This window comes from Alligator mississippiensis, chromosome 1 (genome assembly GCF_030867095.1).
Source record: "Alligator mississippiensis isolate rAllMis1 chromosome 1, rAllMis1, whole genome shotgun sequence".
Lineage (NCBI taxonomy): Eukaryota > Metazoa > Chordata > Crocodylia > Alligatoridae > Alligator > Alligator mississippiensis.
In genome coordinates, this window is record NC_081824.1 from 482,972,086 (window position 1) to 482,985,704 (window position 13,619).

General features: G+C 47.9%; 1 protein-coding gene across 1 annotated transcript; it reads right to left on the reverse strand.

Annotated features, from left to right (window-relative positions):
• Nucleotides 1-10,415: 10,415 nt before the first annotated feature.
• LOC109281930 (olfactory receptor 52B2) lies at nt 10,416-11,372 on the reverse strand. The gene has a single exon (XM_019482377.2). The coding sequence runs from the start codon at nt 11,370-11,372 to the stop codon at nt 10,416-10,418; it is 957 nt and encodes a 318-aa protein (XP_019337922.2).
• Between the last annotated feature and the right edge of the window lie 2,247 nt (nt 11,373-13,619).

Here is a 13,619-nt window from a genome sequence, read left to right on the forward strand (position 1 = left end):
TGTTGGGTGATTCTTGCAGCTCTTTTCCGAGGCCTCTCCAATGAGCTTGCTTTTTATTTTTTCAGATGTGTTGACACCCCCAGGGCACAGATCTGCTGTCGTGGGTGTGACTCCAGCCAAAAAGAGTAAAGCCCCTTTCCCTGTCTCAGCAGTGCTGGTGAATCCATCGGTGTCCTTGTCACCTCCCATCCCTGCTAATGGCCGGCCATCTCAGAGGCACGTGCCAGCTTCTTCGTCTCTCCTGTACTTCATTTCCCCCTTTACACATCATTAATGTGGCAGAGCCACGTAACTGCTTTATCACTGATGCTTGCCAGGTCCTCATCCCGGGTGCGCTGCACACAGGAGGAGGTGGCCAGCAGTCTGGGATGCATCACCACACGCATGTATAGTGCCCGAACGCTGCTGTCTGCGCTTGCTCTTCCCTTGTTATCATGTAAGGTTGGCATTTGCCCTCTGAGCCAATCTCACACTGGGAGCTGGTGGTGGGCTAGGTTTTTATCGCTATGTCCTTTCTAGAGTCACCGCAGTCCAGGACACGTAAGACATCTCTTCCTAGGAGGGTGACGTGTATGACAGCATCTGATAAAATGAACCTGAGTTCACAAAAGCTTGTGTGTGCAGGCTCTCTCTTTTCTTTCTCTCTCTCATTTAGTCTATACATAAGGCCTGGTTTAAATTGCACATGTATTGTCTCTCCCCACCCCAACCCCTCATGCCCCAGTTTTCACCCAAAGATTGATCAGCCCCTTCCTACCCCTCCCCAAGCTCCCTCCACCCCCTGCCCCTTTTGCAACCCCTTCTTCCCCCTTCCCCTGGGCTGCTAGGCTTTTGCTGCAGGATGGGAAATGCTTTCCCCAGCCTGCAGCACCCAACTTGTTGCAGTGAAATGCCACGATAAAACTAAGTGGCTGTCATGAAAAATGCGATTTCACAAACCATACGATATGGCCGCTTCCCCAGCAAGTAGCCACGTGATTTTCACCAAAAATGTGAAATTGCAATTTCAACCAGGCCCTATCTATAAAGGTGCATAAATACCTTCCCCTTCTGTATGACCTCTGGGTGCATTTGCCAGTATTAACTTATCTATTGCTTAAATAAACTGTTCCAAGTCACTTTGTGCACCTGCCCTGCCCTCCTCACTGTCTGCCCTTCCACCAATTTTTGTCATCCACCATCAGCGATCTTCAATTTTTGCCTCCAGACTTGGTGACGAGGTCCCAATTTTTGCCCCCAGACTTGCTGAAGAGGATTGGAGGAAGCCATGGAAAAACCACACCTGGAAAGGGTCACCATTTATAAGCACTTTAGTGGGTTTAATGCTTAATCACATTTCATCCGTTTCATAGAGCTGGGGTTGAGCTACATTACTATCAGGGTATCAAGCACTAGCTATTCTGCCAGCACTTAATTATCCTGTTAATGTTATATGTAAGCGTGATGGGAACTCATTCTTCGGCTCTGTTCAGTCCTGGTCTTCTAAGATCCTATAACAGCATTACTTTTATTAACCAAGCTTGCCATCAGGTCAGAAAATGACATGAAGTTTATTTGATGAAACCTGGTTTCCATAGCTCTGATACTATCCTTTAATTTATCATCCGTGCCCCAAATCACAAAACAACATCAGGGTAGCCACCCTAGTTATCTGGGTGATCCTGTTTCACTTTCTTAAGTATTGGCACAACGTCAGCTTTTATTCCAGTTCTGTGTCTTGCGTTAGCAACGTCAAAGCAAAGCAAACTCTGTAAAGCCAAGAGAAGTCCAGAGGGGAGCGACTAGGAGCCCTGGGCTTGCATGCAGATCTCTCCTTGCTTCCATCTTTTCCTTCCTTCTCCTGTGTGGTCTGTCTGCCTGCTTCCTTTTGGCAATGGCATCCCGCAAGAAGTTAATTGAGGGACAGATGTCATTATCGCCACTTAATTTGGCATAGCATAATGGCAGAGAGAGTCAGCTCAGGCCGAAACTCTGGAAGAAGGGGCTGGAACGGTGAATATTGCTGCTTTGTTTTGGGACCTAGCAGGGATGTACCCAGTTCTCTATAGTTAGACCATTAAGGAAACAAACGCTGATCTCTTCACCCAAACCATAGAATCACAGGGTTGGAAGAGACCTGAAGGGTCATTTAGTCCAACCCCAAAGCAATGCACTGCTGTCTTCTCATTTTTCTGACCAGCAACTGGTTCTTGCAAGCAGAGTCCAGCTATCATGTGCACCCTTAAGTGTGGGGTTTTTGCTGGTGATGCACAGCTGCCAGGTGCTCTGCCCTTGCACTGATGACATTCAGCCCAGGTAGCACATGCAAGCTGCCCCTGCAAGCCCTTTTTCTCCCCCCAATATGGTCCTGAGGGAGTTTGCATGGCTGATTCTGCTGCCTTCTTTAAAAAAATAGGTTGCCCTCACATCTGTAACTATTAAAGAGTCGTATCTGTAACTATTGAAGCATTGGTGAAGCGGGGAAATGAGCAGTCCCAGCCATGGAGAAGCAGGCATGTTACCTGGATAGCCCAAGGTCTCCAGCGGTGCCTTCTATTTCCATGGGTCTGCGCATGTTTGCAACCAAAAGCCAAATTGCCCTCTGTGCAATTATGCTGGGCTGGCACTGGGGGAAGTGAGAGGAGCATTTGGCCTGCCTATTGCAGTGACTCGAGTCTGACAGTTCATTCAGACCCCTGTTCTAATCCTGGATGTTGATCTGACGTGAAGGTTTGAAGATCTCAGTAAGAAACCAGATCCAGCTGTGAATGGCCCTGAAGTGCAGATCCTATCTTCTGAAGAGCCTGGACTCTCCATTTAATCTGACTCCCTTGAGAGACGTGCAGTTTGTGCACATGGAGAAACTGAGGCACAGGTTGGCGAGGGCTCAGGTTTTCCAAAAAGGACTCTGCAGGAATCTCCTGCTTTCCAATCCCTCTCCTGATACCTAGAGTTGAGTGACTAACTTTATGGTGGCATTAGAGTGATGAAGGCATGATGGTCCAGGAATTACATGAGAGGAAAGGGTTTCTTGGATATCTTTTACTGCATAGTTGGACACACTTCCGAATGCAAAGCATTCTCCATCAGGTCCTTCATCTGCTGACTAACATCAGGCACATGATGGTGAGATGCGGGGGCTATGGGACTAAAGCTAATGGTCTGTTACCAGACTTCATACTAGACTTCAGGTAGTGGCACTGAATAAGTAAATGCTTGAACAAGAACAGTCTGTTCTCTGAAGAGAGCATTTATTGAGCACAGCAATTAGCAGCTTCAAGCACACAACAGCTTAGGTGACGTTTGCCTGGTTGTTTTTTTTAAGACGCAGCTCAGTGAGATCCAGTGACAGTGCACACAACGAAGTCTAACTTAACATGCAATATAATGAGCCAAAAAGACAAGAAAACCTTATGTTAACCTTACATAGTCCCGGGGGCAGGATGTCTCCTTGCAGCCAAGGATTCAGAAAGTCCTTCTGGGGGATCTGCAGGTTGTCTTGGGTGAGGAGGAGGAGATCCCACAGACCTCATCTCTGCCTGGGTTTTTATAAGAGAATCTGCATCTCCTTGTCCTCCTTGGGTGGTTAACCCTGTGCACCATGGGACCTGGCTGCTTGCCTGGAGATGGGGCCTTAGCCACCTCACTGCAGCCCCAAGCCCTTTGCCCCTAGCACTGCCCTGTGCACTGTGTGGCCCACTGGCTCTGCCAGGGTTGCAGGCTTGTAGCTCCCAAAGCCTGGACTCCATGCACCATGATGAGCCCGAGCAGTCTCACACCGACCCCACCTGCTCTTAGCTCTGCTCTGCTTGAGCCCCTCACCCCACTCCTTTTATATGCTCCAGGCTCCGCCCCTGAAGTCTTCCCGACCCGACAGTTTGCAGTCTTCAATCAGGTCCGGGTGAGCTCTTCTCCCCCTCCCCTCAGGAAAGGGGCATGACTTTATTTCTCCTGCTGCCTCCTGATTGGTGGATGGGCTCCACCAAATCAAAACAGCAGGATCTCAAGCTTGGGACTCAACCCAAGCTCTGAAAGGTGAGCCTGCTACACCATATATTATGTAAAAAAATAGCAAACTAGGCCAAAAAAATAGAGAAAAGACATTGCATTCATCCCATAGTCATTGGAATTAAGTGGATTTGGGCCCTTCCACCTCCTTGATCTACCCGTCTCCTTGCCAAGTTCATGCAACTGGCCTCTTTGTTCTTCTCTTATCTCGGCACCTGCCCTCATTAATTGTACTTTGTTCCTACCACTCCCTTCTTGTACCTGCTTCTCTTCTCGTTAGCAGACTTGCACTTTACACGTCTTGTTGAGTCATCCCAAGACCAGCAAGGCCTGTTCTTCCCAAGGCCCTTTTTGGTGCCTTAGCTTAACTACATGGACCAACTGCAGATGCTTCCTGAGGGTGTTTGTACCCAAAAGCTTGCACAGACGATTTTTTTCCAATTATTTCCATTGGTCTAATAAAAGATATTGGATTTACCCAAAGAACCTTGCCTGCCTTAGCTTAACTACAGCTGACAATAGCGAAACTTCTGCAATAGTTATTGGATAAAATGCACCCAATAATGCAGTCTCCCTCCAAGGGCATGTCTCCCTGAGGTGGCAAGTGACCCTGCCTGCCAACCACAGCCTCACAAATCCTGCAACCTTGGACACCCAGCAGCCCAGCCCCAGCGGGAGGGATGGTTGGCACCCCCAGTCCTGCACAAAGCCTGGAAGCCAGGACCCCCCCCCCCCCCCAAACTGGAGACACAGACCCTTACCTCCCTGAAGGTGAGGTAGGCCAGGAGCCCAGACTCACATCCTCCAGGTAAGAGACCCAGCCTTCACAAAGCTAGACTGGATGGTGGGTGCCTATCCTTCTTCTAGGTCTAGAGTTAGTGAAAGCAGGGATAACTCAGCACAGTCTGTAGAAAACCCTTAGGATGCTGTTATTAACAATACTAATATTTTGTCCTACAAATATTCTGAGCATTATCATTATTAATAATACTACTACTAATTATAATTACAGCAATTAATACCAATAAGTACCATTGTTACTATTGCTATTGTTATTATTATCATTGTCATGGTGGTTATTTTTCCTCATTTCTTCTTCTTCTTAATTTATGTAATATAATCATAATTTTATCTTAGTCTCCTCCCTGTGTTGACTCTGGCAGAGTGCTTTGCTTCCTAAATATCTCATTCATTTGCAGTTTTAATATCTGAATCCAGTTTGCATCAGAACAGACTGCAGCTTGGTGGTAACAAACCAGAGCCCGGTGGTTCCCTGTTGGTACCGAGCCTTCTCCTGGGACTTGCAGAAAGATGATATAACTATCTATTTTAACATGTTTCTTAATGTTTTGGATGCTGGAATAAAGAGTTTCCTGATTATGTTTCCAGTGACATGAAACTGCGAAGGACTGCAAGCGGTCGGACTGTCAGGAGTAGAAATGAGAATGACATGGAGAGATCAAACTGGGCTAGAGACAACAGGATGAAGTTCAATTACGGCAAATGAAATGTCTGTGCCTGAGACTGTCCAAAAGCATAGATGCAGAATGGAGATAGCTGGCTGGGTGGCAGCGTTGCTGAGATGGGTCCAGGGACCTTGGACTCAACGCAGTCAGCGGTGTGATGCAGTCACCAAAAAATAATTTAAAAAATTACAAAATGCAATGATGGGCTCCATCAGCAGGAGTATTAGATGTGAGACAAGGGAAGTGATCATGCCACTCTGCTTGGCACTGATTAGGCCTCATCAATAGCATTGTGTGAAGTTCTGGGTTCTGCATTTGAAAAAAGATATCGAGGCTGAAGGGGTCCAGAGGTGGGTGACAACAAGGTTAAGTAGTTTGGAAGCCAAACGAGGAGAGGCTGAGAGAACCAAGCATGTCCAGTTTGCATTAAAAGCGATTCTCAAATATTTGAAAAGTTACCATAAAGAAGAAGGAACAGCAGCTGTTCTCCCCTGTGGTGGAGGGCAGGACATGAACAGCAATAGTGTTAAATGGCAGCATTGCAGATAGAGGTGAGACCTCAGGGAAAACCCTTCCTCTTAGCAGAGTAAAGCATTGGAACAGGCTGCCTGGGGAAGCTGTGCAATCTCCTTCACTTTTCAAGAGGAGGCTGATAAGCATTGCACAGGGGCGACTTAAAAATAGCATCCCTGCATTCATTCCCAGTTGGCAAAGACCTTGCACAATCATCACGTGCGTGTGTGTTGCAGTTTGGGGACCTCTTGGCAAAGACCTGGCACAATCATCACATGGGTGTGCTGGAGGTGGCCTGGAGAGGCGCTCCAGCAGAAGAGACCCCGTCGAGCTGCACCCTGGGCATGCAAGACAAGGTTATCTCTCATTTGCCTATGTCCTTAGACCAACATGGCTACAACCAACAACCCCGTTCCAGTGAAACCATACATGTGTTTGCTTCCATCTTAAACTGAATAATACAACCTGAGGCCCCTAGCTGATTAGGGAAGCTTTCTAGTTTCCTTTTTGCATGGTATATGGGATGATGCATCACACTATCTGCAATCCACCTTTCAAAATCATAGATCCACCCACACAAAGAGACCAAAAGGAATGGCTATCTGAACAGAAAAATAGATGAGCATTGGCACAAAAACTTGAGTATTTGATGTATAAATAGGAGCATTGCTTTCATTATTAGTTTTTTTGGGGGTTTTTTTGCAGTGACCTAAGGAAGTGTACTCTACACACGGCCTTGCTACCATTGTCGCACGTGGTTTTGCTGAGCTGGGCTGACTGCTGAACACACCAGCTAGCGTACAGAATAAGCGACAATAAACCTCTGTGACCTTTTTGCCACCAGATGCAAATTTGAGTCTTTCCTTCTGCTGCCCCTGGACTCCACGAGGCCACTTGCTAGCACTGGCCTTTCAAAGCGCCCAGATCCAAGCAGCCTGAATCCTAAAAAACAGCAGCAAACGAGAGGCTCTGTGCACCTCAAATGACAATATAATGGTAAATGCCTGGACATGTGGGATTAGGTCCCTCGTGGGATAGAGGATGCTTTCCACTCTGGACTGCCAGACTGGGCTCCCTCTGGGTTGCTTTTCTACTCGTACTCTTTGCTGATGACTGGCAAATGGCCTGGTGCTTGGGATGTCCCTTTGAGGGGTGGAGAGGGGTGGCCTTGGACCCCCCAGTGCTAACCAGTGTGAAAAATGGACCTCAGGATGGCTTCATTTAATGACAAATGGCTGTATGTCACACAAGTTGCATGCATGATTGTACCTCCATACAGGGCACGGACTGTGGTCATGTGATTCAACGTTATTTTTTAGACTCTCGTCTCTGACTGGACGTGCAGCCACATGTGTTGCGTGCCTCTAAATGACAGGGCTTGGGCGTTTAGGACTAGATGGGGTCTCAGGAGGCGTTTCTGCTAAGCTTGGATTTGCCTTGGGGCTGCAGGAATCATTCCTCTCCTGCCCAAGCCAGGGAGAGAGGAGGGATTTCCTACATCCACCCTTCATCCCCACTTCCCAGTGCATGGCCAAGGCATCCCCAGCACCCAGTGCAGGGTTTGCTCTGCGTCCTTGTCCCCTGGGCTTGTGTCTTTCCATTGCAAATAGAGAAAGCCTTGACATCTGAGCCTAGGCTTCTCCATTTCAATCCTAGAGGTGCACACACACATTCTGTGTGACACGAGGGAGTCACTAGCAGCAATCCCACAATGCCCTGTTCCTGATTCCCAGCCCTTCTGCACCCCTATCGATAAGGAAGCACCTGGAAGGAAAGACAAGTTGTCTAAAGACAGTTTCCTAGAAGGGCCCCACAAGGGAACTGCAGACGCATCTTAGCACCGTGATGTTGGACTTTGATTGGCCATGTCAGTAATGCAGTTCAAATTCCTTTATTACATCCAAAGGTCACCGTTACTAGAAACGGGGGTTCCCAAATACTTCAACAAATCCCAGCTAGACTTTGGATGCCAATGATACACATTTACAAGCCATCGCACCCATGTCATGAGTGTGTGATCAGAATACTTTCAGGTGAGCTAGCAAGGGGGTGTCTAGCGATCCCGTGCTGCCTGGATCCAGCTCGTCTATGTCACATGAGCAAAAATCCTGACTCTTTTGCTTTGTCTTATCTCCCCTATGTTTCTAATCACACCATCTTATGAGTTCCAGTAAAGGAGCCAATTTAACTCGAAGCTCCCATGCATGCCCATTGAGTTTTTCCCAACTCCAAAATGTTTTTTCTACCTTGCTTGTTTCTCCGTCCATTTTTGAAGGTACTGGGGCCAAGTGGCTGGCATGCCTATTTTCTTGCTTTTATCTGCCACCTTTAGTAGCTCCTTTTCTCTGTCTAAGGCAGTGGTGCAATGGGATGCCATTCAATATTGGCACTGGTAGGTGTACAGACCCCTACACAATTCACAAGATGAACCCTAAGATTTCAAGTAGGAATCCACAATGTCAAAACCATTGTGCCCCTGTTGTGTTAGCTTTTGGAGTTCCTTGTAGCAGAACAATTGATCCATTACTTGTCTATAGACAAAAAACAAGTGGAAACAAAGAGTTGGCATTTTCTGAAGCATGCCTTCAGCCTCAAAAGGTCGAGAACCACCGGTTTAAGTCTTAGCACCATCCATCATCACTACATGAGTATGTTGATGGTCTTTCTCTTTGTCTTTCTTAGCTCAAACCTTCAGAAATACATGGTTTGATCAATGTTTGTATATAAAAAGATCCTTAACCAGGCCAGGCCATCACCTATGAGCTAATACCACATTTTCTTAACAAACTACAACAGGATTCCTACACATACTCAAGGAAAAATAAGCCCAATGCAGGTGGCTTTGGGAAGGGTAACAAGTTTTGATGTAAAGGGGGAAGATCAGCTCCTGTGGCTTGGGGCTGTTGAGCATAACCTCAAGTTTGACCTGAACACGCAGCGTAAATGTGCTTTTTAGGGCACATTGCCCGGCCTCTGCTTCTGCCTCTCATCTAGAACAGAAGGCTTTGAGGAAGAGTTACCTGATTTCCATCTGACCCAGCCAGGCTCATTAACCCAGTACAATGGCACCTCAGGATACACACACACACACACACACACACATATGTGTATATATATGTATGTGTATACACACACACACACACACACATATGTGTATATATATGTATGTGTATACACACACACACACATATGTGTATATATATGTATGTGTATACACACACATGTGTGTATATATATGTATGTGTATGTACACACACACACGTGTATATATATGTATGTGTATATACACACACATATGTATGTGTATACATACACGTGTATATATATGTATGTGTATACACACACACATGTATGTGTATACACACACGTGTATATATATGTATGTGTATATACACACACACATATGTATGTGTATACACACACACGTGTATATATATGTATGTGTATATACACACACACATATGTATGTGTATACACACACACGTGTATATATATGTATGTGTATATACACACACACATATGTATGTGTATACACACACACACGTGTATATATATATGTATGTGTATACACACACACATATGTATGTGTATACACACACACATGTGTATATATATGTATGTGTATACACACACACATATGTATGTGTATACACACACACATGTGTATATATATGTATGTGTATATATATGTGCACATTTCTTTTTTTAAACCTTTTCATTATCCCATCTTATACCTGCTATAGGAAGGCGTTGGTGATCCCCAGCTGTTCACAAAGGTCGCTGATGAACTGACTCCCTGACACACAATGTTGGGTACAAAATGTTCTTCTTGGGATCTTCTTCCACTAAGATCCCTGTTGGAGAGGGAAGGTCCTTTGAAGTGTAGGAAGGGAGAGAGTTTGGTACAGAAAGACAAATGTCATGGACAGGCCTGCTCGTCCTTTCCCCAGCCTGGTCCTGAAATATTCTGAGTTCTGTGGGGAAATTAAGTTCATATTTTAACTTCCAGAGCATTACTTACCCCATGGGAACTGCTTGCATGCATGCTCCTACTCCTCAGGAATTGCAACATAGATCACTCCAGTTTTATTGAAGTGAAAAGATACCCCACACTTGCCCTGTAGTAAGAGTGTGCCCATCATAGGCAACTACCATGCAACAGTGGACGCTCTGGAAGTTCCCACCATAACTTCGTGCATGGTACCTTGTCGGCCAAGCCATGCCTAAGGAAAGGAAAAAATCCTATTAAGTCATGATGATGTCGTAGCAAGCTGGTTGTTGTGATAGGTCTGCCATGATACCATTGGAGCTGATCCTGCTTTGAGCAAGGGTTGGACTAGATGTTCCCTCCTGAGGTCCCATCTACCCTCATTGTCTGTGATTCAATGATTGTCTATGGTTCAATGATCTGGTTTTCCATGCACTGCATTTTAAAATTCCTAGTGGTGACTAGATCACAGACCTGCTGCAGCATCGATAAAACACCTGAATCACCCTCTTCAGGATCTGTTTTGTTTTTACCCCGTAAATGATGGGATTTAACATGGGGGGAACGATCACGTAGAGGTTGGCCAGGAGGATATGAACGTAACCGGGGACGTTGTGCCCAAAACGGTGGGCGAAAAAAGAGAAAAAGGCTGGCGTGTAGAACAGCAATATGATGCAGATGTGGGAGCCGCAGGTGCTCAGAGCCTTGAGCCGGGCGGCTTTGGATGGGAGATGGAAGACGGCCCGAAGGATGAGACCGTAGGAGGCAACAATGAGCACAGCATCCAAGCCTATTGCTAGAACGGCCACTGCAAACCCGTACCAGATGTTGACCGTGATGTCAGAGCAGGCCAGCTTGGCTATGCCCATGTGCTCGCAGTAGGTGTGAGGAAGGATGTTGGCTTTGCAGAACTTGAGCCGCTTCACCAGGAAGATGACGGGGAAGATGATACAGAAGCTTCTGGTTGCAGCCGCCAGCCCAATTTTCCCAATCATGGACTTGGTTAGCACCGTTGTGTACCGCAGAGGATCGCAGATGGCGATGTACCGGTCGTACGCCATGGCCAGCAGGATGGCCGACTCTGTGATAAAGATGACGTGGATGAAGAACATCTGGGTGAGGCACCCATCAAATGAAATCTCCCCTGCCTTCACCCAGAAGATGGCCAGTATCTTGGGCACGGTGGTGGTGGACAACAGCAGATCAGTGACCGCCAGCATGGACAGGAACAGGTACATGGGCTCATGGAGGCTGCGCTCGGTAATGATGGTGAACAGCAGGATCGAGTTCCCAAACAGCGCCACAAGGTACATCAGACAGAAGGGGATGGAGATCCAGATGTGAGACCCCTCCAGCCCCGGGATGCCGATCAGGATGTAGCTTGAGGGAGCAAGGTTGGTGTCATTGTCCACTGACATGATGGGCTGCCTTTGGGCTTTTTATTAAACCTAAAAGCAAAAGACAACCTAAAGTTCACAGGGGGATTTGAAGACAGTAGATTCAGCCTCAGGTGAAACGCCCTGCCTGAACAGTCAGGCACTAGGAAAAGGTGGATGGGGAAGGTGGGGCGTCTCCTACATGCAACGTTTTCCAGCAGAGGTTGGTGGGTGTCTGCCTGGGATGGGATACATAGGGAGTTGAAGACTACATGACACAGCTCACCCCAATGACTGACCTCCAGGTCTCAGCCCCACCAGGTGAGCCTAGCCTGGGTCTGAGCATCCCTCAGCAAAGCCCCACCTGCGGTACTGCTTGCTCTGCACTCACCGGGAGGTATCCAGGGGTGTCTGGTGCTGACCTGCTCGACGATTCTTCCCCCTTCAGTTTGGTGGACGGTAGAAGTTGTCTGTCCTTCACAAAGTTTGTGGGACGGGACTTGTAGGACTGTCAGCACCCGAGGACTTCAGCTTGCCCCTTCTGTGCAGCCCCAGCTCAAGCTCGACCACAGGCTGCAAGCATTCGGGGTGGGAGGTGTTTCCAAGTGAGCACCAAAGGATTGCTCACGAGATTACCTGCACTAGAAAGACAGACCCTGCGGCTCCGATTCCCCTGTACTCACACCCTGGTTCAGGGCTATGCATGCATGTAGCACCCATGCACCGTGACGGGGCTGTTGACACGGGTGATGCTGTAAGCACATTGAGGGCTTGGCTCTGGAGGCAGGGCATCAATCCCCACCAGCAGCACCCAGGAGGTGCCATTCGGTTACCATTCAAGTGGGAGCTACTTTTGCAGTGGGGCTCTCCGGCTGCATGGCTGGAAACACCGGGATTTCCAAACCCTCCCAGGTCCCAACGTAATGAGGGACTTTGGGGGAAGTCTTGCTGGAGTCAAATCCTGTTGCACCTAAACTCCAACCACGAGGATCCCAAGTGCACATCCAAGCAGGTTCAGCAAAAAGACCACCCCCCCGCCGTTGACCCTTTGCAACTCAGCACCTGTGCCCTGGTGCCCGAGCACGGTCCAGGGCTGGATGCAAAGCCAAACCTCACCTGTAATGAAGTTCCCATGGCTAAGACATGTTCCACCTGCCCCCGACACAACACGTTTGCTGCATCAGAATGGCTCACCCGGTTTCTGCCTGTGCTGGGAGGGGAGATCTCTGCCCAGGAGCTGCAAGCAGTGGAGAAAATAAATCAGAGGTGGGGTATTTGTACTGTTGGGATATAAGTCCCAACAGGGCCAAAGAGCCAGCAGAGACAGACAGGGCTCTGGTGTTTGTAGCTGAAAACCCAGCTGGGGACTGGAGTGAAGAGCCTCAGGGTTTAACCCTTTCCTGCCTCCTGTTTCCTCCCTTGTGCAGTGCTCGGAGACATGGCTGCATTGTCCTCACAGAGCCCGGCTTCATTTTGGCATGTTCCAGCCTCACAAAACAGCTGCCCAAAGTATACGGTTGGGTTTAAAAAATAAAATCCAGCAGATCAGGGGCTTGGTCTGTTCCCCTCCCATTAAATGAAGACACAGGGCATCAATGAGCTGTCAAACTCTCAGGAAATCCTGTTCTGTCCGAGACATCACTAACCACAGGGTGTCCGTGAGGCCAGATTTCATGCAGGGAGAGGGCACTGATGGAGATCCCAATATCTTCCTGATATTTTCTATGATACTTTCATTCACTATATTCACAATGAGGGTTGGGAGGGACCTCAAGAGGTCCCATCTACTCCAAGCTCCTACTCAAAGCAGGACCAGCCCCAACTGCATCATCCCAGCTCAGGCTTAGTCCAGCCTAATCCCAGTGGGATTCTCAGAAGAGAAGTTAAATCTTGTGTGTCCAGCATTAAACTCCCTTCCCTTTGCTACCGGTTTGTAGCAGAGAAGAGTTGGACACTGGAGACACGTGCTGTAAGACAGGATTTTGTTTGTCCATCTTTTGAGCACCTGGTGCTGGGCATTTCCAGGGCCTGGAGTTTCGTGGACATCCCAGGGGGAGGATGGTCCACGCCTGCCCCCTGCAACCATCTTGCACCTCCTTAGTTGCTCTGAGCTCCTAGCACGTAGGCGCAGAACGGCGGTGTACTGGTCAGACCCTTGCCCAGTTTCCTGTATCCCACAGAGGCAGAGAGCGGAGGCTGCAAGGGAGAGTGACTTGGGTCTGACCAGGGTTTTTTCCCCTGTTCCTCTTTCATTTGCAGCCTTTATAGCAAGGTCCAAAAAGCCATGCC

Bases quoted from the DNA above. Each gene is read 5' to 3' on its own strand.
- LOC109281930 (XM_019482377.2), bottom strand. From the start codon at position 11,372: ATGTCAGTGGACAATGACACCAACCTTGCTCCCTCAAGCTACATCCTG.